The 23,141-nt window shown below is 44.7% G+C and overlaps 13 protein-coding genes across 13 annotated transcripts; 8 read left to right on the top strand and 5 right to left on the bottom strand.

Annotated features, from left to right (window-relative positions):
- Positions 1 to 4: 4 nt before the first annotated feature.
- On the bottom strand, positions 5 to 1,303 carry OGAPODRAFT_91647 (uncharacterized protein; the record flags this gene model as incomplete). The annotated part of the gene is made up of 1 exon (XM_018357014.1): positions 5 to 1,303. One exon carries the CDS (start codon positions 1,301 to 1,303, stop codon positions 5 to 7), a length of 1,299 nt encoding a protein of 432 aa, XP_018212797.1.
- An 84-nt stretch (positions 1,304 to 1,387) lies between these two features.
- OGAPODRAFT_15046 (uncharacterized protein) lies at positions 1,388 to 5,985 on the top strand. The gene has a single exon (XM_018353458.1). The coding sequence runs from the start codon at positions 1,422 to 1,424 to the stop codon at positions 5,454 to 5,456; it is 4,035 nt and encodes a 1,344-aa protein (XP_018212796.1). The 5' UTR covers positions 1,388 to 1,421; the 3' UTR covers positions 5,457 to 5,985.
- Positions 5,986 to 6,271: 286 nt separating this feature from the next.
- Positions 6,272 to 7,850, top strand: OGAPODRAFT_96202 (uncharacterized protein; the record flags this gene model as incomplete). The annotated part of the gene is made up of 1 exon (XM_018357888.1): positions 6,272 to 7,850. The coding sequence occupies one exon, from the start codon at positions 6,272 to 6,274 to the stop codon at positions 7,820 to 7,822; it is 1,551 nt and encodes a 516-aa protein (XP_018212795.1). The 3' UTR covers positions 7,823 to 7,850.
- Positions 7,851 to 7,947: 97 nt separating this feature from the next.
- Positions 7,948 to 10,193, top strand: OGAPODRAFT_91644 (uncharacterized protein). The gene has a single exon (XM_018357013.1). The coding sequence runs from the start codon at positions 8,186 to 8,188 to the stop codon at positions 9,242 to 9,244; it is 1,059 nt and encodes a 352-aa protein (XP_018212794.1). The 5' UTR covers positions 7,948 to 8,185; the 3' UTR covers positions 9,245 to 10,193.
- On the bottom strand, positions 7,948 to 10,195 carry OGAPODRAFT_74385 (uncharacterized protein; the record flags this gene model as incomplete). The annotated part of the gene is made up of 1 exon (XM_018355876.1): positions 7,948 to 10,195. The coding sequence occupies one exon, from the start codon at positions 10,193 to 10,195 to the stop codon at positions 9,260 to 9,262; it is 936 nt and encodes a 311-aa protein (XP_018212793.1). The 3' UTR covers positions 7,948 to 9,259.
- Positions 10,196 to 10,405: 210 nt separating this feature from the next.
- On the top strand, positions 10,406 to 11,838 carry OGAPODRAFT_15045 (uncharacterized protein). Its single transcript, XM_018353457.1, has one exon. The coding sequence runs from the start codon at positions 10,495 to 10,497 to the stop codon at positions 11,803 to 11,805; it is 1,311 nt and encodes a 436-aa protein (XP_018212792.1). The 5' UTR covers positions 10,406 to 10,494; the 3' UTR covers positions 11,806 to 11,838.
- Positions 11,839 to 11,897: 59 nt separating this feature from the next.
- On the top strand, positions 11,898 to 13,432 carry OGAPODRAFT_96196 (uncharacterized protein; the record flags this gene model as incomplete). The annotated part of the gene is made up of 1 exon (XM_018357887.1): positions 11,898 to 13,432. The coding sequence occupies one exon, from the start codon at positions 11,898 to 11,900 to the stop codon at positions 13,389 to 13,391; it is 1,494 nt and encodes a 497-aa protein (XP_018212791.1). The 3' UTR covers positions 13,392 to 13,432.
- On the bottom strand, positions 13,427 to 14,524 carry OGAPODRAFT_91640 (uncharacterized protein; the record flags this gene model as incomplete). The annotated part of the gene is made up of 1 exon (XM_018357012.1): positions 13,427 to 14,524. One exon carries the CDS (start codon positions 14,522 to 14,524, stop codon positions 13,427 to 13,429), a length of 1,098 nt encoding a protein of 365 aa, XP_018212790.1.
- Positions 14,525 to 14,796: 272 nt separating this feature from the next.
- On the bottom strand, positions 14,797 to 16,937 carry OGAPODRAFT_83959 (uncharacterized protein; the record flags this gene model as incomplete). Its single annotated transcript, XM_018356748.1, has 1 exon — positions 14,797 to 16,937. A coding segment is annotated over exon 1 (1,989 nt), but the record flags the coding sequence as incomplete, so codon positions are not given.
- Positions 16,938 to 17,382: 445 nt separating this feature from the next.
- Positions 17,383 to 18,721, top strand: OGAPODRAFT_15043 (uncharacterized protein). The gene has a single exon (XM_018353456.1). It carries the CDS (start codon positions 17,408 to 17,410, stop codon positions 18,650 to 18,652), a length of 1,245 nt encoding a protein of 414 aa, XP_018212788.1. The 5' UTR covers positions 17,383 to 17,407; the 3' UTR covers positions 18,653 to 18,721.
- A 297-nt stretch (positions 18,722 to 19,018) lies between these two features.
- OGAPODRAFT_96191 (uncharacterized protein) lies at positions 19,019 to 21,473 on the top strand. The gene has a single exon (XM_018357886.1). The coding sequence runs from the start codon at positions 19,308 to 19,310 to the stop codon at positions 20,340 to 20,342; it is 1,035 nt and encodes a 344-aa protein (XP_018212787.1). The 5' UTR covers positions 19,019 to 19,307; the 3' UTR covers positions 20,343 to 21,473.
- Positions 20,523 to 21,476, bottom strand: OGAPODRAFT_15042 (uncharacterized protein). Its single transcript, XM_018353455.1, has one exon. It carries the CDS (start codon positions 21,459 to 21,461, stop codon positions 20,592 to 20,594), a length of 870 nt encoding a protein of 289 aa, XP_018212786.1. The 5' UTR covers positions 21,462 to 21,476; the 3' UTR covers positions 20,523 to 20,591.
- Positions 21,477 to 21,591: 115 nt separating this feature from the next.
- Positions 21,592 to 22,830, top strand: OGAPODRAFT_5770 (uncharacterized protein; the record flags this gene model as incomplete). Its single annotated transcript, XM_018355760.1, has 1 exon — positions 21,592 to 22,830. One exon carries the CDS (start codon positions 21,592 to 21,594, stop codon positions 22,828 to 22,830), a length of 1,239 nt encoding a protein of 412 aa, XP_018212785.1.
- Positions 22,831 to 23,141: the final 311 nt, after the last annotated feature.

Below are 23,141 nucleotides of genomic sequence, written 5' to 3'. Positions count from 1 at the left end.
TTATCTAATTTTTTATCGACTCGAGTTTTGGTATGCCGTACTCGTGACTAAGCATCCCGCGCAATTGCTCGTCCTCTTTTCCCACTTGTTCCAAAAACCGGAAGATCTCCCCTCGTGCGAAGTACTTCGGCGTTATTTCGTCCATCTCCATAACCTCTTCATCTACAAGCACAAAACTGATCCCGCTCCCGGGGCATTCATAGTTTGCTGCCAGCAGCACTTTTTCCAAGACCCCCCGTAGACCTCGTGCTCCTGTGCCATTTTCAAGAGCTTTTTCTGCTATTTTCCGTACAGCTGTCCTAGTGAAGGCCAACCTCACCCCGCTCTTCGCAAATGAGTATTCATACTGGCGGACAATTGAGTTTTGCGGCTCCACCAAAATTCTCTCTAGGTCGTCCACTTCAAGTTGTTTAAGAGAAGAGAAAACAGGCATTCGTCCCACAAGCTCGGGGATCAACCCATACTGTTCCAAATCTGAAGGTTGCGCTTTGGATAGGACGTCGGATAGCTTTTTACGACCCAGTCTTTTTTTGATGATTTTGTCCAGTCCCGTGAATGCTCCCATCCCAATAAACAGAATTGTAGAGGTGTCGACAGTGTACTCTGCTGTGCCTCCTCCGAGTCCAGTGTTTTCCATGTGGTTGCTTTTCTTGGCGTGTACCGAAACACTAGTTCCTTCAACCAGTTTCAGGAGCGCTTGCTGCACCCCTTCGCCCCCTATATCCTTCGTGCCAGCGTATACCTGGGGCTTGGCAAGCTTGTCCAGCTCATCCAGAACAACAATACCACGCTGGCAAAGATTCACATCAAAATCAGCTTTGGTCAAAAGCTTTAGGATGCAGCTCTCTACATCCTCGCCCACATAGCCGGCTTGTGTCAGCGAGGTGCAGTCTTGAATAACTATTGGTACCTGAAGCACACGGGCCATCGTGGTTGCCGCCAATGTTTTGCCGGAGCCAGTAGGGCCAAACAAGAGAATATTGGATTTCTCAAGTTCCACGCTAGTATCGGACTTTTTATGTAGCACCGGTGCTCCCAGCAATGTAGAGGAACTATCGTTTGAAGCATCTTGGACCCTAATGTAATGATTGAACACTGCAACTGAAAGAACTTTTTTACAGTGATCCTGCCCGATAATGTATTTGTCAAGATGTGCTTTCAATTGACGAGGTGTAGGGAAAGAGTACTGAGAGTCTGTGCCTGCCAGTTGTTGAAGTTCTCGTATTGCAGGAGACTTCAAAGCATTTATGGAAGCCACCCCACTGGCCACATTCGAATAGCCTCGTCTTGCATATGTCCACATCAGCAAATTTAGGACCAAACAAAATGATAATTTATTTTAGATCCAGCTTTTTATTGGCAATACTTCCCACCATCAATTGAGGTGACAAATTTCGCTGGCACCTGCTTCCATTTAAAACATGAATGCACTGAGCGTTGTCTTTCTTTTAAACCTTTGGTTGTTGACATTGGCGGAGTATGTCAATCTGCAAATGGTAGGTTCTTGGGACCAAACATCATTCAAGATGAATGTCCTCGAGACGTTCAGCGCGCACAACGAAAGCTTGTATCTTCCTTTAGCTCTCAAGCTTATAGGAATTACACACAATGAGGACGAAGTCGAATTGGAGGACGTAGCCCTATCGGATGAGGACTATTTCAAGTACGCCTGTTCGTTGGTGAATACTGACGATCTGGGATTTTTAGAGACAGATCTGGCTCTAAGGACGTATTCACCTCGAATTGTGGCTCATTTTCAGGAAGATGTATTGTCACAATGCGATGGCGCGTGGCTCAAGCAGGAGAATAACGTATATTGCATGCCCGACGACGTATTTGCATTGAAAACGGCGTCCGAAGGCCATGTAGAGCCATTGAAGGCATTTGACCGAGTCATTGGTAACAGTGAGAATGTTTTCATCCTTTATGGTGATTACGAATCTGAAAAGTTCCGTCATTTCTTTGCCAATCTGTACGAGTCTGCAATTTCTGGCAAACTCGGATTTGCATGGAGATACACCCCAAGGGAAGAAATTCAGAAAGAGGTATTGGCAGGCTATGGGATTGACCTGACGCTAAAGAGAACCGACTACATTGCTATAGATGATAGGGGATTCACCGAGGAACAGCAAGCGAAGCTCAAGTTTGAGCCAGGTCAAGAGACCGTGGTCCCTGTCGACGATTTTATTGATCGGCATATGGACGATATCCCGAAATGGTCCCAAGACCATATGAAGGGACTTGTTGGGAAATTGGTTAGTTACATTGCCGAAAAGGGATCTGACTTGAGGCTCTTTAGAAAAATCATGCTGGATTTTCCAAAGTACGCTTCTTATATCTCTCTCCGACCTGAACCTGAAAAATTAGCCCTGGAATCTCCAAATGTTCCAGCAGGTATATATATCAACGGGGCTCCTGCAACTGAAAAGTTCCTTAGTGTTTTTGAGGTACTGAAAAGACTTAAACAGGAGAAGCTGATTGTTGATAACCTGTCCTCAGTGGGAGTGGATAAAAATGAGGTGAGAACTTTGTTATACAGATTTGCAAATGAGTCGATAGTTGCTGCAGCTCACTTACCCCGCTATCAAACGACAGATCACCCAGGAATTATATATTTCAATGATCTTGAAAATGATCCACAATATGCAGATCTCCAAAATGCTAGACTAGCTTACAAGTCAGAATGGAGTGGAAGAAGAATTCCTCCTGCAAGAGAGAACATCCATGATTTAGTGTTTGCCATCAATCCTACTGACCCACTGCAGCTTCAATATTCATTAATGATGATCAATGGTATTCTAAACAATCTCATATCCCAGAGAGTGGGTCTCGTTCCGCTAGTGAAAACTGAGCAGGACCAGGTAGTCACTGAACAGCTGATAAAAATCTACAGGACCTCAGGACCGATAGAGGCTTTGAGATACTTGATTTTGGTGCACGAAGTGATCAATTCTCCCGGAGTCAGCTTCGACACCCTCAGGCAAGTCGAAATTTCAGATAAAGACGAACTGCTCCGTAATTTGGACTCTTTTAAGAATCAATTTGCGCTACGATCCCAACCGCATGTTATAATCAATGGCATATTCATAGAGCTCAATCAAAACTGGCAGTATGCTATGAGTGAGCAAATCACGGCTGATATTCTATACCTGAATTCAGAACAACGTCAAGGAAAAATACCAAAAGAAGTTTCTTTGAAAGATTACCTTCGCCAAGAAGCCTTGGCTAGACGCGATCCCTTCCTAATTCCAGAGACACTAGACAGATTGCATTCCTCCTACGTTCCTGCGCCAACATACGAGACCTACCAATTACTGAAAAAATTCGGTGGAGATGACAAGATAGTACTGAATGCCGTCGGTAAGCTTTCATCGAGGAAATTCAGGAATCAAGTCGCTGAGGCTTTAAAAAGTGGAATCAGCTTACGAATCATTGATGTCTCTAATTCACCTGAGACAGAAACACTTACTCAATCACTCGACGACGTGGACAGCGCATTGGAAATTTTGGATGGAGACTTTGCAACTGAGCCAATCGACAATTCAGCATTTTCAGTGGTTTCCGAATGTTTTGGTATTGACGACTTTGCAGATGATGACGACGTATATCTGATCTTGAATGGACGCCTGATTGATTTGCACGATAGGGAGCCGGTCAAGGCAGTTGACCTCCAGATCTTGTTTAACCGAGAAAAAAGCGTGCGACTGAATTTACTAGATGAGGACACTCAACACTTTGAGTATAAGTCTTGGGTCGTTACGTCCTCGTTTTACAATGATGACGGTGACTTTCTTTTATCCGGATTACTACCCAGATACGACTTTTCTCAATCAAGTTCTTTCATAGAACAAGGCACTGGATATGTCGACGTTGATGTGGTTATTGATCCACTCAGCGAGCAGGCACAGTCCATCCTCGCATTAAGCGAAGTTTTCGAGAAGTTTGACTTTGTACGCTCAAGAATCTGGATCAAGCCTTCGGAGAAAGATGAGCTTCAAATCAAGCGTCTTTATCGTGGTGTTTTCCCAACCTCTGTCAAATTTCATGAAGATGGGACTGAAAAACGTGATTATTCCGCCTTTTTCGATGATGTCCCTAAAAAGACACTGTTCACAGCAGATGTGGATGTAATTCCCTCTTGGATCGTCTCGATTAAAGAAGCTAATACTGATCTGGATAACATCAAACTGGATATTTCCGGATCAGTCGATGGAACCTATGAGCTGAGGTCTATCCTGGTACAGGGTCATGCTCGTGAAGGTATCGATGCCATTGCACCTCTCGGACTGGGGCTACAGCTGCTGGGTCCAAATGGTGCTTCTGTCTCAGATACGAATGTGATGGCCAATTTGGGATATTTCCAACTGAAGGCCAACCCCGGTCTGTGGACGCTAAGCACCAAGAAGATTATACCTGATGTGGAATTTGAGATTGACGCGGTTGATACTAAATATAAAACCAGGATATCACGTCGTCTTCCCGAGAAAATTCCAATATTAGACCTGACTGGTGCTACGGTTTATCCTATAGTTTCCAGGAAGAAACCGTCCAACAACCTTTTTTCGGGGCTCTCAAAGTCGCTCGGCTCTCTTTTCAAACCCAAGCAGGCCGAGATAAACATTTTCACTGTCGCCAGCGGACATCTCTACGAGCGCTTTTTAGGGATAATGACAGCATCTGTGATGGCGCACACAAAACACACGGTCAAATTTTGGCTCATTGAAAACTACATGTCTCCTAAGCTGAAAAAACACCTTCCTTTACTGGCCAAGCATTACGGATTCGATTACGAGCTGGTCACCTATAAGTGGCCCACATGGCTGCGTGGTCAAAGGGAAAAACAACGTACAATTTGGGGATACAAGATTTTGTTTTTGGATGTTTTGTTCCCGCAAGACTTAGAAAAGGTCATTTTCGTTGACTCGGACCAAATTGTGAGGACTGACATGAAGGAACTTGTTGATATGGATCTGAAAGGTGCTGTTTATGGTTTCACTCCGATGTGCGACTCGCGCAAAGAGATGGAAGGCTTTCGGTTCTGGAAACAGGGCTACTGGAAGACCTTGCTAGGAGACAATTTGAAATACCATATCAGTGCTTTGTATGTGGTTGATCTCAAAAAATTCCGTCAAATTGCAGCTGGAGACAGATTGAGACAACACTACCAGTCTCTTTCTGCTGATCCTAACTCCCTAAGCAACTTAGACCAGGACCTTCCCAACAACATGCAACACACCATCCCCATCTATTCACTTCCTCAGGAGTGGTTGTGGTGCGAAACATGGTGTGACGATGAGAGTCTGAAGAAAGCAAAAACAATCGATCTCTGCAATAATCCGTTGACTAAGGAACCGAAACTCGACAGGGCCAGAAGACAAATTCCAGAATGGACCAAGTACGACCAAGAAATAGAGAGCATCATCAGAGGATACCCAGTGACTCACGATGAACTTTGAGTCAGATCATCACTAAGCCACAGGAACTGAACCTAAAATTGACCTCCTTTCACTGGTGATGAGTTTGAGCCTCTACATGACTAGCATATACCTCAGAAAAACTCCTGAGGTGATGACTACTGCAACCGAAGCGGTTTCCTCTATATCAAAAAGGAGTTGAATGTATTGTTACAACCAAAATGCTAAACTTGTAGTCCAGATGCTTCGGCGAGTTCCTCGGTCATCGGACATTTGGATCGGAAATATACATGATTATTCTTTTCGCGCATTGTTAGGAATCGCTAATTTCAGGCTCCCAGCCTTACTTGAAAGAGTATGTGAAATCGATCTCGTTTTCAAGTGAGGCATCTGGCGAGGCGTGCTTGGATTTTGTCGTGCAGCATCCTCCTCCTCCACATTTGCAGGATTTGGATGTGACTTTTCGAATATTAGCCGCGGCCTTTTGAGACTGCCAATAGTAAGCCACTGCAGCAAGCAACACGAATGTCCATCTTCCGCCCGAAACAAGATACAGTGTAGCCACGGCAAGGGCCACTATAAGCGATGAATCCATAGGAAAATTTGAACTACAATTTGAAGCCCGGAAAATTGCACCACAAATTATCACGCCCTCGCACCGGATCGTTTTCGGACTGCTTACATCAGCTTATCTCAAAATCTTGTTATCTCGCAAATTTGTGCAGAATATGTCACTAATGAAACGGCGCAAAAACCTTTCTTTTTCCTGATGCGCGGCACTATCTTCCATCAGAAAAACTGTGGCTTCCAAAGCATGGTTTTATAAAGGGGTCGAAATCAGGATTCTATTTCCAGCCATGTCTGATACCTCCATCCATCTTCACAAGTCCAAGACAAGCAACAACCATGTCGAGATCGAGGAACTCATCCGCGATGAAGAACAAGTCAGAGTGAAGCACTGGTACGATGCTTTTATCAGACTGTTTTATTGGTATCCGAGAGATATCTATTCGCCTAGGGAACGCAAATTTTTAATCAAGCTTGACCTTTGCTTGCTGATCTATACTTGTGTCTCCTATTTCACCAAAGCCCTGGACAAAGCGAATATTACCAATGCCTACGTCAGCGGAATGGAAGAAGACATAAAATTCTACGGTGACGATCTGTCGTATGCCAAGTCTTTGTATTCTGCTGGCTACATTGTTTCCATGGCGATAGGCACTCTTTTGGTGACTCAGAAATGGTCTCGCTTCTTGCTGCCAACGTTCGAGCTCATTTGGGGTGTTTTAACTTTTTGCGGTGCTGCTGCTACTAAACCGCAACATATTTTCTGTCTTAGATTTTTGATTGGTTTCTGTGAAGGAATCGCCTTCCCTTCGTCTGTTTTCATCATTGGAAGCTGGTTCACCAGAGATGAGGTGTTCCGTCGTGTGATGGTGTTTTCTGTGTCGTCCAGTCTGGGAGGCATGTTCTCCGGTTACCTTCAAAGTGCTGCCTACGAAAATTTGAGTGGCACCAGAGGCCTTGCTGGGTGGAAATGGGGGTTTATTATTGACGGAATCTTTACGGTTCCGGTTGCTATATTTGGCCTGTTAATGTTTCCAGGCCCACTTCAAGCAAAGTCCCAAAAGGACACAAAGCCAATCTGGTGGATGACAAAAGACGAGTACGAGATCGCTGTTGAGCGACAGGTGAGATCTGGCATTGACGGTGCTAGACAGTACGATCTTAAGATCCTTAAGAAGACCATTCTTCACTGGCCAGTGCACTTCTTTGCTACCTTCTGGGTGCTCCTTAATATTGTGGCGCTCCCAGACGGCACCGTGATGCCGCTGTGGCTCAAATATGAGGCGAAAGTTCATAACAGATTCACCGTCTCGCAAATCAACAACTATCCGACACTGCAATCTGTCGTGGGTGTGGTTGCACAATTTTTCCTTGCAGGACTCTCGGACTCGTTCCCTATTTATCCGTTCTTGGCATTCACGCAAATTTGCTTCATCATTGCATACGCCTCCTTGGCAGCTTGGAACATCGCTTGGGGTTGGAAATGGGTGTGCATGCTTGCAATAGGACTTGATACCGTCAACCAGGCTATAGTTTCTGGGTGGATCAACAGAGTGTGCCGTCACGACAGTCGTGAGAGAGCATTTGTGATCGGATACTCAGACGCCGTTTCCCAGGCTATGAACATCTGGACTAATATCGTCTTCTATCCTACAAGTCATGCACCCGAGTTCCGCTTGGGACTGATCATCTCTACGATTGCTGCTTTTCTAATGCTGGTCTTACCTATTGTTGAGGTGTACCTCACCAAGCGCGATACCAAGAAGTACGTCGAAAAGAAGGAACGCGAGCTGGTCGAGCGTATTTCCGTCGGCAGCGAAGAGAAAGGAGCAGCTTTGTAACTAATTTAGTACGAATAATTAAGATGTCAAGGTGTGAATAAATGTAAAATACTATGGTTACATCATATCAACGAAAATTTGGATCTAGAAATTTTGTGTCAGATGAACTTGATTGATATTCTAGGGGAGATAGGAATCTGGACAATTTTTTATGCCCAGACGAACATCAAGCTAATATTCTTGCTCAAATTCCTTCGCGCATTCACATATGGAGGAATCAGTGTCATACTAGCTATTTTCTTGCGAGATTGCGGTTTCGCAGCCAGCTCTATCGGCATCTTCATATCTGTCGGAACATTAGGAGACTTGATAAAAACTTCATGTTTGGGATTAATTCTGGATGCCTACGGCAGGCGGAGATTGATGCGGCACTGCTACCTTATGATGATGACAACAAGCTTCATTTTCCAATTGACCACGTTTAAGCCTCTTTTATGGTTTACCGTTTTCGCAGGGATAATATCGGTCGGCGGAGTTGAGGTTTCGATTTATCGTCCGTGTGAGCACGCCATTATTGCACAGAAAGCGCAGCCCTCTGAAAGGTCAGATTTCTTTACATGGTATGCATTCACCGGAAATCTCTCGTCGGCTATGGGAAGCGGTGTGTACGGCCTTCTGATATGGTTTCTGCAAAACAAATTTGGCTGGTCCGAACTCTCGGCTTTCAAATGTGTATTTTTCGCAGTCGGACTCGTATACCTGCTTCTATATTTCCTGGCCAGCTTGCTGGACGACAAGGTCGAGCTAGTGAGCGATCATGAGGAAACTCCAAAAAGTTCGGATTCGGAATTCGAGATCGACGAACAAAAACCGGCTCCCACGTCAACGCTACAACTTATTCATTCTCCTCGCTTTGGAACAATCATGCAGATCATCATGCTTTTTTTCGTTGATGTTCTCTGTAAAGCCATCATTATCGATTCCTGGGTGGCTTATTACATTGTCGAGAGATTCGGCTCCAGCACTAAAACCGTGGGAGATATTTTCCTTGTGACCCACTGCGTCTCTGCTGTGATGTCTCTTTTCGGAACCGTTTTCTGCAAAAGATACGGCCCAATACAAACAATGATTTTGACCCATTTCCCGTGCTCTGTCTTTGTCTTCTTAATTCCGTTTTCCACCAACATGCCTATGATGGTGTTTTTCCTACTGATGAGGGATGTATTCAAGAGTATGGACATGGGCTCCAAGAGCGTTTTCTTGAGCTCTGTCGCGCACGACAATGAAAGAGCTGCCGCTTTAAGTCTACAAAATTCTTTGAGACTTCTTGCTCAAGTGATTGCGCCCATCATCACCGGGTTCATGGCCAACCATGATTTGCAGTGGGCAAGTTTTATTCTGAGTGCGGTGATGAGAGTTGTTGTGTACGAAGGCGGCGTGCTTCTGCTCTTCTGGCGAGATCGGCACAAAATCACGATATAGACATGAATGAGCGCTCTATTTTTTGTGAAGAAAATCCGTGATCGTATGCTGTTTCTTGCTCGGCGACGTTGGAGAGCTTGAATTCTTACGTCGCTTAGCAGGAAAATCATTTATGTTTCTTCCCTCTTTTTTGATAACCGGCTCTTTGTGAGAAAGCTTGAAAGTCTCTGGTGACGCAGAATCTTTTTTCTCCTCATCCTTTATTGACGCTGTGAGCTCACTTTTAATGGGCTTTGTTTCTTCTTTTCTGAAAAACCCCTGTAAGCTCTCCTCCTTGATAGGTTTCACCAGATCCTCTCCGTCATTTTTCACGTTTCCGACTTCTTTCTTCACCTTGTACCACTCAAGGTCTTCCTTTTCATGCACTTTGAGTAATTTGCTCAGTTTACCCCAATTGGAGTCCTTAAGCCCGAGCCAGCTGTTAAACTCATCTGTGCCAGGCTCTAGAACGACCGGCATGCGTGAATGCAACCATTCCAACTGTTTGGGGGCCTCCCTAGTGATGATTGTGTACTCATAGTTGCCATCACTTGTTATTGAGTATAAACCAGCAAGAAACATTAATTTCTGGTCTTTACGACGGATGAACCAGGGTTGCTTGTTTTTTGAAGAGTCAGTTTTCCATTCAAAATAACCTTCGACCGGAATAACACACCTATGATCAAGACAGTGCGACCAAATCTTGCTGTGCTCAATGTTCTCATACCTGGCATTAAATGTGGATAGTTTCTGTGATTTCTGGCTAGCCCACTTAGGTGTTACACCCCATTTCATATAGCGCAACAAAGGTTTAGTACTTTCGTGCTCCACATTGAAGAAATAAACAGGCTCTATGCATTGAGGCCCGACATTATACCGTTTGGCGGACCACGAGTCAGCACCCTCAATACGGTCAATATTAAGATTTTGCTGTGCAAATTGGGCAGGCAGTTCGCCCGGCGCAAAAGACATAGAATATCTCCCGCACATTAAAAAAAATCCTTTATTTTTTAATTTAAATGTTAAAAACAACAAGACCGTGTGGTTGGAGGCGAGCGTGCAAATTCCCGACCTTGAATGCTTTCCAGACACTGAGATCCATCAGTCAACAGGATATCAGTAAGACACCATCACTGAACCAATTTCAAGATCCTAACAAACCCCCTCCTCAATCGGTGGTTCCTCCGTCTTTCAAGCCTCCAAATGTCCCTCCTCCTCCATTGGCAAGTAAGCCTCGCTCGAACATGAACTTGATTCTTACAATCTGTGCAATGGCTGGCCTCATATACTTGGGAATCAAGGTCTATGAGGACTATGAAGACACCACTTATAGTAACGAATTTGGTAAGGTTTTAAGCGAGGCACTTGTTGCGGAGAATGAGGGCGATTTTGCAAAAGCCTTGAAACTCTATCGAAGATGTCTGGTCACATGTGATAAGGAAATGACTTCGGAACTTGACCAGCATTATACAGGTGCGGTTTTGAAAGTGGCGGAAATGTTTGAAAAACTGGAAGATTTCGATCACGCTCTTGCTGTTTACAAGACACTAAGTGAATTTATGGTGTCAGAGATTGGAAGGCCAGATTCTAACCTGTCGAAGAAAAAATTCGACATGCTGTTACAGCAATCTATGGTTGCCGCAATGAGATACGCCAATCTTCTGAGGCCTGAAGAAAGGTACAAAGTCAAGAAATTGTTACTGGACAATATAGTTTTGGCTCAAAGACGTCTGGCGGAACACTACCCTCCATTCCTGGTTCTACTTTACGACCAAATGAACAGAAGCATTGTTGACTTCCTTACAGCAGCGGATCCGAGAGTTCCAAAGTTACCTAACGAGCTGAGAAGCATCGTGAAGGAAGGGTTGGTAGCCCAACTAGCACCCCAGCCAGGTCCAGACATGGCCAAACTACCAAAGGAAATTAAACTTTTGATTACTGCCGGTGACGCATGGCTACCGTTTGTGAAAGAACTGGTTTCTTTGAGAGACCAATTTGCAGACATTTGCATTTCAGAAGGAAGTTTAGACGAAGCTTCGTTCTACCTTCGTACCAATCTGTTGCTCATGCAGAGCTCGATCGACGAGCCAGGAAAGTTGACCCTTACACTGACAAAGATGGGCGTTATTTTGTATCTCATGAGTGAGGAATACGAGAAACATGCAAAACTTCTGGAAAACACAGACCAGATTGCCATTATAGACCAACTAAGCACGCTCGGTTTCAAGCCCAAGCCAAACTCACCCCAAGGTAAATTCGGAAACGTTCTCAATAAAATCAGAGAAACAAGCTACAAAGAGTCAGAGGCGTCTTTTCAGCAGGTGCTTGAACTTACTGGGATGATTAGGTCTGCTTCTTTTGGCACAGACACCCAGCTGCCTGAATTTGTTACCGTCGGCATGCATCTTGCAGAGATGATATCCTCCACAGGTCTGGCAATGCACATGTTGAGGGAGAAAAAGTATGCTGAGAGCAAGAAGCATTTTCTGCGTGCCCGTGTGCTTGCTCTTAAGTACGACGTGGACGATTATCTCAAGGACATTGACTTTCATCTTGAGGAGCTCAATTCCAAGATGCCATAAGTGCTTACGTCATCAAATATCACTCACATTTCATCCTGTTCATACTAAAAAATTTTGTAAGATAGACAAGAAAATTATTTTATTTTCAAACCATGTCCTCTACCCTTGAACGTGTCCCTCACGTGCGACATGCGACTCTTCCAGCACAGACGACTGCCGAACAGAGATACTGGCGTGGGTTCACGAGCTCTCAGCTGGTCAAAGAACACAACTCTGTGACGCATATCCACTTTGATCCCAACTCGCCTCATGATTTCGCCGTGACGTCTTCTACGAGAGTCCAAGTTTTCTCTTCCAAGACCCGCAAAGTGTCAAAGACATTTTCCAGATTCAAGGATACCGTTTACTCTGGTGAGTTCCGGCACGATGGAAAACTTTTGGTTGCAGGAGATGCCTCTGGATTGGTCCAGATTTTTGATGCAATGCACCCGCGAACCCTCCTTGTGTCGTTAACTCCATCCTCACATCCTACACACGTGACTAAATTCAGTCCGTCCAACACTACACAGCTATTGACATGTTCTGATGACAGAATCGCCAGACTATACGACATTTCCGACACACAGCGCCCGATCATTAGTTTTGGAGACCACGAGGACTACGTCAGGAGTGCCCATTTCATCAATGGTGTATCGACAAATCTCGTTGTGACCGGGTGCTATGACGATTACATTCGTGTCTTTGATGCTCGTGCTGGTTCGCAGCCAGTTATTAAGTTCAATCACCACGATCCTGTGGAAGATGTTCTGTCGCTGAATCCTACGAATTTGGTTTCCTGTGGTGGCTACAGCGTGAAAACCTGGGACTTGACGGCTGGCAAAAACACCAGAACGCTTTCAAATTTCAGTAAGACGGTCACATGCCTCAGCGATGCTGGCGAGCGTGGTGTTCTTGCTGGTTCTGTGGATGGGCACTTGAAAGTGTTCGACTCGCAGTCTATAAATTGGGACGTCAAGTTTGGCTGGAAGTTTGGCAGCGGCGTGCTGAGCTGTGGTGTTTCGCCCAACCACAAGCATCTGGTTGTTGGACTCAACTCGGGACTCCTGACGATCAGAACGAGAAAGACTGAACCTCGGGTTGCTCAAGGTAACAAGCAAAGCAAGTCTGCTGCGTTTTCAAGGATGATGCGTGGCTCTGAATATCACGGAGAGAGCGAATTTCGCGTGGTGGACGATAAGAATGAAAACAGCAAGAAGTTGAAGCCGTTTGAAAAAGATTTGAACAACTTCAAATGGTCTGAGGCCCTTGATCATGCGCTAGTCTCGGGAATGTCTAAAGAGCTCACTCTCACATGCATGGAAGAGCTGAGAAAACGTGGAAAGGTGAGAACTGCGCTTTTGGATAGAGACGAGAACTCTTTGGAACCGCTGCTCACATGGTGTCTGAAAAATATCAGCGACCCAAGAAACGTCAGTGTTATTGCAGATTACACCACATGCATATTAGAGCTGTATGGCGATCTCATAGAAAAACAGCCTGTGCTCGAGGAATTGATATGGGGATTACAAAAACGCGTGGAACAGGAAATTCTGAAGTGCGAGGAAGCTTACAAAATTGGTGGTATGTTGCAGTTGCTGGCCGCGTGATTGTATAATATAATACAATATATCATAGACATGAACTACCGTCTTCTTTTGAACCGTCCACCTGTCTTCCTATGTATTTTCATGCGCACAAAATTGTTTGATAGTGGGTGTTTCCCTGACGTGGATTTTTTGTCTTCTTCGGTCGCTTTTTTGCGCACATATTCCTCTTCTTCGCTTTCGGGCTGACTTAGATCTTCATCCTCGCTGATCGTCTTGGTCTCGCTGTTTTGCCGCAATTTTTTTATTTCCTCGTGTATATCCAAGGATTCCAGCATATCTTCTTCATCTTGAAGCCCAAGAGTGCGCAACCTCACTCGTCTGGTGGTTCTCTTGGCTGTTTTCTTACGAATGATAACGTCTTCTTGTTTGATTTCGTCCTCTGGGAGCTCCTCATGAACAGCCTCCACAATCTCCTCTCCATCCTGACTTTTTTGTCTCTGCAACTCCTTAATCTCGTTGTTCAGCTCATACAGTGTACGCCTGCCTGCCCGGCGAATGATCGGACTGGGCTCGACAACTTTACTCGGAGACACATCCATCACTTGAGGACTCTTTTTCTCAGGCGTCAGGTTGCCGAAAAACATTGCGCTCGATGTATTTGATTCTGTTCGTAGGTATTGTGGAGTTTCCTGCAAAAGCGCGGTTCTCTCACGACGGGGTGTCTCCTGAAATAGAAGCTTGCGTTCAACTTTTTTCGTGGGAGTCTTGAAGTTGTCCGGACTTGCGACTTCCATGACTGGATTTGCCTGTTTCGTGGGAGTTTGGCGGGCGGGGGACTCCTTGATCTCGATATCAAATATCCCTAGAACTCTTCCATCGAGCTGCGGCGTAGGTCCAATCTCCTTCTCGCTCTCTGGCGACGAAGGAGGAGGAGAACGCGGAAGATTTTGCTCCTGATTCTGTGGCGGTCGCTCCTGATTCTTCCACTGCTCGACGGTTAATGCTCCTGACTGCAGTTTTCCCAAGATCTTCTTGTATTTGTGATATTTTTTATATCTTGCCGAGACGGCTAAGTCAGCCTTGATCACATCGGTAGTAGGCATTTTACCGTTCTTTGCTTCATACGCATGCTCCCAGTGCTTTATTTCGCGCTTCAAGGAGCTCACATACCGCTCCAATTTGTTGATCTCCATCGAAACGCGTCAAAATAGTGTGAATAAAATTGATAGATGGAGTTACGCGCAGATCACATGACAAGCGCGAATATTGAAAATCGTTTAAATTCTTTGTAGGGCAGTTACTAGCATAGAGACACTGAGCGGATGGGCTTGCGCCATATAGGCATATCTCGAAGCCAGCAATACGCCGTTTGCCGATAAATGCATGTCTTACAGATTAAATATTATTATTATATTACCCAGAAAAGTCTATCTGTTGTTACTCAACAGCAACATCATCCGGTGTCTCAACTTTTTCGGCCTTCTCTGGAGATTCAACAAGGTCGGGTGGAGGGGACTTGTTGTGATCACTAAAAATGCGTCTTGAAGATTCAGCAAGGAATTGTAGCTGGTCCTGGATGAACCTGTCACACAGGGAGTTCCAATCTGCGTTTTCGAAGTGCTTGAAATTGATTTTTTTCTCGCACACATAGTGGTTAATGACGTTCCAGATGAAGTTTTCCAAATCAAAATCAAACTCTGGGAAATCTTCACCCAAGTTTCTGATGCGGTTCCCATCAAGATCGAATGTGTACCTATTATTGACAATGTTGAATGGATCCATTTTCGGATCATGCACATGGTAGAATAACACCTTCGAGTTTGACGGAAGGAAAAACTGGGTAAAGAACTTTTCGTAGTCGTACTTGAAGTCTTCTCCTTCCAACTCGATAGCCTTGCGAATATTCTGCTTGACCTGCTGCAAATTAGAATAATCCGTCAGGGGATCGTATTGAACGATACTCGAGTGTTCGTAATTCTGTTCATGGTTGTACCATCCGTATGCTCTGTCAGGGAGTTTGTAGACTTGATAGTACTTCAGACCATAGTAGTTGGCTGCAGCAACAAAGGTCTCTTTGTCACCCTCTCCGGCTCCACCTTGGGACAAAAGGGGATAGTATCCATATGGGCCATCGAAATTGTAGTACAATGCCAATAACAGGGTCTGGAAGTGAAGAGTCTTGTTGATAAGCATTTCACCTGCTTCTGTCGTCCAATCGGGTATGGTTCCCTCTCTGTCGTGGAACGGGATGTTGTGGTACGGATCAGCATTGAGCTCAGATTCGTAATACTTTGGATCAGTAAACATGTCGTTTAGATGTCTCACTTGTTTCGGTCCGATTTCCTGGCCTGTAATCTGATAGAAGTATGGAGATGTTGTTCTTCTCCAAAAGTCCGGCCACGTAATCATTTGGTACTCTTTATAAAGATCAGACTCAAAAAGTGGATCAGGATTTGCAACCGGGTATGCATCAGAGTCGAGGAAAAAGGCGTTTTCGAAAGTAGATGCGAAGAGGGCAAACGCTTTGAATTGATAACCGTTAACATCAAACTTTCTTAGGGTGGTTTTCCCAAACACTCTGGGCATCTCAACACATCTTGCGTTCAATGCAGGAAGAATCTGATCACAATATTCGAATTCGTATTCGTCATCGCTAGGAAGAATGACCTCGACAGGAAGCGTAGATCCCACCTTACGCAATGTCTCGATTCCAAGCAAAGCAAACCACGAGTACTTGCCACCGCCAACAATCACGTAACCATTGCCTTTGTAAAATCTAGGAGTGATCTTAGGCAGGTTGCTAACCACGGTTTCATGCTTGAGAGTCAGATCATTGATAAACTGAGGTGGGAAATTGACAAATTGCAAACAGTCTTCCTCACTAAGTCTATCCCATGGCTGAGCAAAAAACAAAACGTTTTCAATAAATGGCTTTCCGTCCTTGAGGGTCTGTCTTTCCGCTAGCGGGTAGCTCAACTGATTTTTTCTCATCAGCTCAAAAATCTCTATAAAAAAGTTTTGGAAAGTAACATCGCCGCGAACGATGTCTTCAGGGGTAATTTTGTTAAGAGCTTCTTCTGTTGGTGACTGGTTTTCTGTAAGAGGTATCGACCGGTCGTCTGTTCGTTGTCCCTTCGATTCGTCTATTGAGGACACTTTCCAGCCTTTCGTATTTCCTGACGATCCTCCAGGGATCACTCCGCCTTGTTCAGGGCTGAAATATAAATTTCTTAGATTTTCCGCGTCTTCCGGGGTTGAGCTTGGTGCTGCAGACCCCGAGGGCTCCTCTTTCGCTTCGGAGGCTGCATATATCGAGTAGGAGCTGGAAGTAGGCAGTTTAAATTTCGACAGGTGTTCTGTACCGGCGGACGAAGAAAGGACCAGTACCGTGATCAGAATCGACACCACCAAGATCAACGTCTTGGCTCTTCTGTTTCTTGCAAACAACATAGACATCAACAATATCTTGCGAGCTGCTGCCTGGTTTGGATTGTTTATTTTCCCTTGTTATGCCTTTTGCGTAGTCGTCGCAGAAAACTTCCCAGCCTGTCGTCTGTGCAGAATAGAAGTACAAGTCCAAAAAATCTTAAAACTAGTGATTGATATAGCAGACACACGTAGGCTGTGGGAGAATCAGCGCACCACCAGTTGATGGAGTGTTTTTTTTAAGTTAAAATGTATTGAAATTGCACTTTTTTTTCCTTCTCTATTATCTAGCCACAACAGCATCAGCCACAGGGCCTTCTTATTCGGTTGGTCTGATACCCAAAAGGGAAATACGGATCTTTTTTCAGGCGGTTACGTAAGCGACTTTGGTGCTCGTCAGAGGGAAAATAAAACTCGGTTACCGGTTTCCGCCACCCGATAGCGGATTTTTTACACGTGGCGGGGAGCCCGCGAGCGCGTTCTCCTTGCAACGTTTCCGGTTATCTGCAGTTTTTTTTTCCGTTTTTTCGCAATCCAGAATCGGTGCAGAGATGAAAGTTTGAACAGGTCAGGAAAAAAACACAATCTACTTGCATTTTCATCGTCGCGTTCCAATCTTTCTGTCTGATCAGCATCTTGGCGAAGAGGTGATGTACAAGAAACTTGAGAGCATGAATATCGGAGCTAATAATAATAGCTCTCTCGGCAGTGCGGTGGCCAAACTATGGAACAGCTATAAGTACCTTGCGATCTCTACATTATCTGTGTTTCTCATTTTGAACTTGGTGGTCTCAGATTCGGGCTCCAATCAGTCTTTCAGTCTCAGCCAAAGCTATACACAGGATGTTGGCTCGGCTAGCCATAACGCTACGACTGTTGTGTCTAAGCCACCAAGAAAAAACGTGAAGGACATGTACACGATTGAGGCGAGGCTGATCGCCAACTTCCCTTACAATGCAAACGAGAATATCGAAGAACAAATCTGGCAGTTGTGGAACGTTCGCGCAGATGATAAAAACTTTCCTGATGAGTGCAAGCCTCACATCGAGAGATGGAGAACCGTCAACGACAATTACAATCACAACCTCATTACCTTGTCTGACGCTGAGGACACTGTTGTGGATTATCTCCGTCCCAGCGTGCCGGAGGTTGTGGATGCCCTTAGATTTCTTCCTCATGACCGTCTCAAGTACGAGTTCCTAAAGTATCTGCTTTTGTACATCAAAGGTGGACTTTATGCAGACATCGACACTACAGACATCAAGCCGTTAAAATTTTGGTATGACTCCAAGGTAATTGGTGCCAGATTGATGGTTGGAATCTCAGCTGATTACAACGACCAAAACTGGGAAAAGCTCTACAATAGGCGTCTCTCCTTTGGGAACTCGATCTTCCGTGCCAAGTCGCACCACCCATTCCTGGCGAAGCTGATAGCGAGAATCACGTATATTTGCTTCACTCAACAGGAACTAGTGAAGAGCACTAACTGGGACGAGGTTTTTGAAAATGTCGATGCAAACGGCGAGCCTCTTATCCAGTTCACCGGCCCTTCCATCTTCACAGACACGCTCTTTGAGTATATGAACGAACTGAATGATGCTGTGTTTATTCGCGTCGCCAAAAACGAGAGAGACAAGGATTTGAAACCGATTGTGGGACCTAAGGTTCCTGAAAACCAACGATTCTCGTACAGATCATTTAGCGGTGCCATTGCACCTACCCAGGTGGACGATATCATTGTCATGCCACACATCACCTTCAATGGGCCGGAAAATGCGCAAAGGGACGAATACGACGATAACGACGAGAAGCAGGGCTACGAAAAGTACTACTACGCTCGCTCGCTGTCGCTCACCAATTGGAGCAATAGAAAACAGAAAATTCAGTCCACCTGACAGCGTCACATAAGCAGACTTTTATAGACTCTGATACGAGGTAATTAATTTGTAGAGGTGTACGAATTGCAGATATCCTGCCTGCATGTTATTTAGCCACCGACGCTCTATCCGAACTGCTATTGATGCCGGCGGTATCCAAACGCACTGTTTCTTGATTCAAACTTTTGCAAACAGACCATTCTTCCGTATGCGGAGTGGCTGCTATTTTTTTTTTTTATTCTATGCACATCTTATTGTTGGTCACAATAGCCAATTAAACACAGCTCAAGCAAGACCCGTTCTGGGCTTCCTGGCCAGATTATCGAAATCAGACAGTGCTACGTACAATTTGTCTCGTATGCTTCATATTCCAAGAAGACTGGTGCGTTTAGGACTTCTCGTGCTCCTGCTACTTGTCATAGTACTGGAAGCCATTAGCGGGGGCGTCCCCACAGATAGAGAGTCCTTGATCTACAAGATCCAAAATCCCGGGCTAGTGAAATTATTTTCCCACTCTCAGGCAGCCTCCTGGACTTGGAACGAGATATCCCAGGCTCTCATTTTTCACTCTCCTGTTTACGACCATTCTGCCCCAACAGCTTATGTTCGGAAAGACTCGCACAAGTTCTACAAAAGCCTATACAAGCAGAAGATCCCGCCTGAGCCGCAGGAAATGGTTCTGACAACCAAAGACGATCAAAAACCCTACATTAGAGCCAATGGAACGTTTGTGTCTATTGTGCAGGAAGGAGATATGGAGAAGCTTCTGAACACAGTGCACCAAGTTGAAGAAACTTGGAATCACAATTACCATTACCCTTATGTCTTTTTGAGCTCTCAAAACATCTCAACAGAGTTCCAACACAAATTGAGAGAGAAATGTTCGGGCGACGTTGTATTTGATAGAATACCTCAGTCTCTCTGGACTGTCCCTAGTACCACGGACGCTCGGCGTGTGAAAGAAAGCATGAAGAAGCTAGCTGCAAAGGGAGTCCAGCTTGCAAACGACATAGAGCACCGAAACAAAATGCGGTTCAAGGCTGGATATTTCTTCAATACAGGAATCATGCGACATTATAAGTACTACTGGAACCTGGAAGCCGGTAGTGACTACTTCTGCAATATCGACTACGACATATTCAAGTTCATGGAGCAGAACAACTTGGTGCATGGCTTTGCTATCTCTTTGTACGACAATCCTCACGCCGTGGAGACTCTTTGGCCCAGAACATTGGAATTTGTCCAACAGCATCCCGCCTATGTGGACAACAACGCTTCCTTCACTTGGCTTACGGAGTCTTTACAAAATCCCGAACACACGAAAATAGCCAACGGTTACTCAACATGCTACTTCTCTTCTGCATTCGAGATAGGCGACATGGACTTCTACAGATCAGAGATATATGCCGATTATTTCAGACATTTGGAAGACTCGGGGGGCTTCTACTACGAAAGGTGGGGAGATGCTCCTGTCAGAAGCATTGCTCTCACTCTTTTTGGCGACAAAACCAAAATCTGGTGGTTCAGAGACATGGGAGTAGCGCAAGATCCGTACCACAACCGACCACTGAGCGATAAGTGTTCTAGCACCAAAGACCCCGCAGGGTACTTTGGTGAAAGCGAGGTCCAGCACGAGAACTGCCTGCCAAATTGGATCAGGTACGAGCTGCCCGAGAAGAACAAACAAGCATATACGATCCAAAATTAATATTATGACATTTTCGAATTTGCACGCAAGATTCGATTGATAAATGTTCCAAAAATTCCTCTAGCGGTCAGAACATGGTTCCGTCCACTAGAGAGCGGTCAGTTGATAGTTTTCAACTAGCAAAAACATGATCTCGGACGAATCCTCACTGATACACGTAATGCCCTTGCATAAGGATAAATTCTAATAGTGCAATTTTTTCGCCTTATATAGTTTGTATACACGGTTATGAGCACAGGAAAAAAATATTTACAACTTGACTCCGATGTGAATAGCAGCCACGCCGAAGGTGAGATTTTCGTAGCCCCTGCCTGGGACGTAGAAGCCGGCCTCTCTAATCATATTAGCGAAGGTTTCCTGGTTAGGAAATTTGCGAATACTCTCGACCAAGTATTGGTACGAATCTCTATCGTTGGCAATTAACTGACCCATCAGTGGTAGCAGTGAAAACGAGTACGCCTGGTAAATGTAATCAAGCACTTGATTATCCACTTGCGAAAATTCCAAACATGCAAAAATTCCGCCAGGCTTTAACACTCTGTATGCCGTCTTCAATCCCGCCTGGATATCTGTAAAATTCCGGATTCCAAACGCAATAGTGTACACATCTTTGGAATTGTCCTCTATCGCGTCCATTTTTTCACCATTCTGTTCTAGAAACTGAATTCTTGGAGAGTTCGCATATGCTGTGGAAAGACATCTCTTGGCACCTTCTTTGAGCATGTCGGGGTTGATGTCGGCAACAACCATAGTGGACTTATTGTCTCCATACTTGAGTCTTGCGTGGTCAAGTAGTCCAAAAGCAATATCTCCTGTACCTCCCGCGACATCCAAGAAATGAAGCGGCTCCGACGAGTTTGGCCTCATTCCACAGTCTAATTTCTCAATCAGATGCTTTTTCCATAACCTGTGTATTCCCATTGACATCACATCATTCATAATGTCGTAGTTCGACGCAACAGAAGAAAACACACCTTTGACAAGCTGCTCCTTTTGCTCTTGCGGAACAGTCTTAAACCCAAAGTGAGTCATACTATCCTTCAAGACCGTGCTACTGGTCGCAAAGTTTCTGGAGAAAGCATTGACAAGACGCATATTGGCTCTCCAAATTCCCGTCATCTTGCTTGTATCAAATATTTCCGAACCTTGTTTTTTTACCCTTTCACCGCCACGAATGGGCGCGCCTATTCTACCGCGCACACATTTGAGGAGATTTATTTCTCCCTTTTATCACAGCGTCTTCTTTATTATGCGATTTGCAAAGCAGACCTTTGTGCTTTTGCTCTTTGGTGTTCACGTTTTTGGTGGACTTATCCCGCCAAAAGTCATGAAACCTTTTAATCACAAGGTGAGGCCCCAAAATAAAATTAGTGCAACCGAATTTCTCAATGAGCACCAGGACATTCCTCAATTTAACATTTATAGCTCTGAGATGAGTCACTACTCAAACTCGTTTGACAAGGCCAAGTCTAGTGGCATTCTAATCACTAAAGAAACAATGAATCAAGAACATTTCCGTAAATTCGGACTCAAAAAAGTAGCCGACGTTGCGCGCAGCTTTGATGTTGGTGGATTGTATCCCGATAGCGAAGTACAGCCTGTTGCGTTCCCACCAGATACTCGAGCACTGTTTCTACTCAATACTCAAGCTGAAAAGCAGAATACAGATGGTTCAAACTTGCTTTTTAGTGTTCCCTTTGATATACATAAAGGTTATCAGCTGGTAGACTACAGTTTATTGCTCCCATTTAAATATCTCAAGTTGAGAAACGATCTTGCTAGTTTTTTGGGAACTTCGGCAAAAGAACAAAAGCAGGGCGTTTTATATTACAACGGAAACACAAAACTGGAAATCAGTCGACCTGTTTTCATTATGGTTTTTGCAGAGAACCCAGAACAGTCGAAATCGACCTTCTTTGATATTTTTGCAAAGGGATGGATCAAATTCCTAGGCTCTTTCGACCTGACTCATTCTGTCTTCTGTTCCGTGAAAGACCAGATCTCAAACACCTGTGTGAGCATCAACAACGATGGAAATGCGATAAACGTCCAGCCCACGTTCTCCAATTCGCAAATCGGATTCAATCATCTTTTCTCCACTCTCCAGAGAACGCAGAAACGAGATGTCAAAAAGTCCGCACTCCAACCCCAGTTCCGTCAATTTGCAACATTTGCAAACTTCTCAAGACTTAACACCAATAACCCCGACGACCCGTTCAAAGCAGTTAAAATACAGGTGTCTGATCCTGGACTCCAAAGTAACAAAGAAAATTATAAGAACGGGTCTTCTTGCAATTCGATAGATCAGAATGGTAATGAAGTTAACAATTCCACCAAGCTACCAGACGTTTCAATGAAGGACCTTTACCCTTCAGTGAGCCCAAAGTCCAACCAGCCACGCTCCGCTCAGTATTCACAGGTTATATTCCCTCACTTGAGCAAGTATAGCAAGAGGAGCCTGGAACACTATTTCCCAACTTTGGGTTGATGGCTGCTATACTTAGTCCAGTAATTGAGTCGTGTAGAATCTGGAAAAAAAAAACCTAGATCGAAGACTCTTTCCGGGGTAATTTTATATTTCTGAATTATGGCACACTTGTCATCTTTGGAACATCACTTGACGTTACACATACGACGTTTTCTAACTAAACACTTCAAGAATGAAACCATAAGATTCTACTCCTTCCTTGTTGCGCTTTTTTCTTGCCTCCTGGTTGCCTCGGTGGTAACATTCTCTATTTTTACACCTAAGTTCATGGACAATCTAGATTACAACCAGTTCAGCATAAACATTGTGGG

The sequence above is a fragment of the Ogataea polymorpha genome (assembly GCF_001664045.1).
Source record: "Ogataea polymorpha strain NCYC 495 leu1.1 chromosome Unknown OGAPOscaffold_1, whole genome shotgun sequence".
NCBI classification, from domain to species: domain Eukaryota; kingdom Fungi; phylum Ascomycota; class Pichiomycetes; order Pichiales; family Pichiaceae; genus Ogataea; species Ogataea polymorpha.
The sequence above is the reverse complement of the archived record's forward strand: the minus strand, read 5'-3'. Positions and strand labels throughout refer to the sequence as shown.

What these genes read in the sequence shown, in the direction of transcription:
- OGAPODRAFT_15046 (XM_018353458.1), top strand. Translation starts at nt 1,422, where the DNA reads ATGAATGCACTGAGCGTTGTCTTTCTTTTAAACCTTTGGTTGTTGACA.
- OGAPODRAFT_91644 (XM_018357013.1), top strand. Translation starts at nt 8,186, where the DNA reads ATGCGGCACTGCTACCTTATGATGATGACAACAAGCTTCATTTTCCAA.
- OGAPODRAFT_15045 (XM_018353457.1), top strand. Translation starts at nt 10,495, where the DNA reads ATGGCTGGCCTCATATACTTGGGAATCAAGGTCTATGAGGACTATGAA.
- OGAPODRAFT_15043 (XM_018353456.1), top strand. Translation starts at nt 17,408, where the DNA reads ATGTACAAGAAACTTGAGAGCATGAATATCGGAGCTAATAATAATAGC.
- OGAPODRAFT_96191 (XM_018357886.1), top strand. Translation starts at nt 19,308, where the DNA reads ATGGTTCTGACAACCAAAGACGATCAAAAACCCTACATTAGAGCCAAT.
- OGAPODRAFT_15042 (XM_018353455.1), bottom strand. Translation starts at nt 21,461, where the DNA reads ATGACGGGAATTTGGAGAGCCAATATGCGTCTTGTCAATGCTTTCTCC.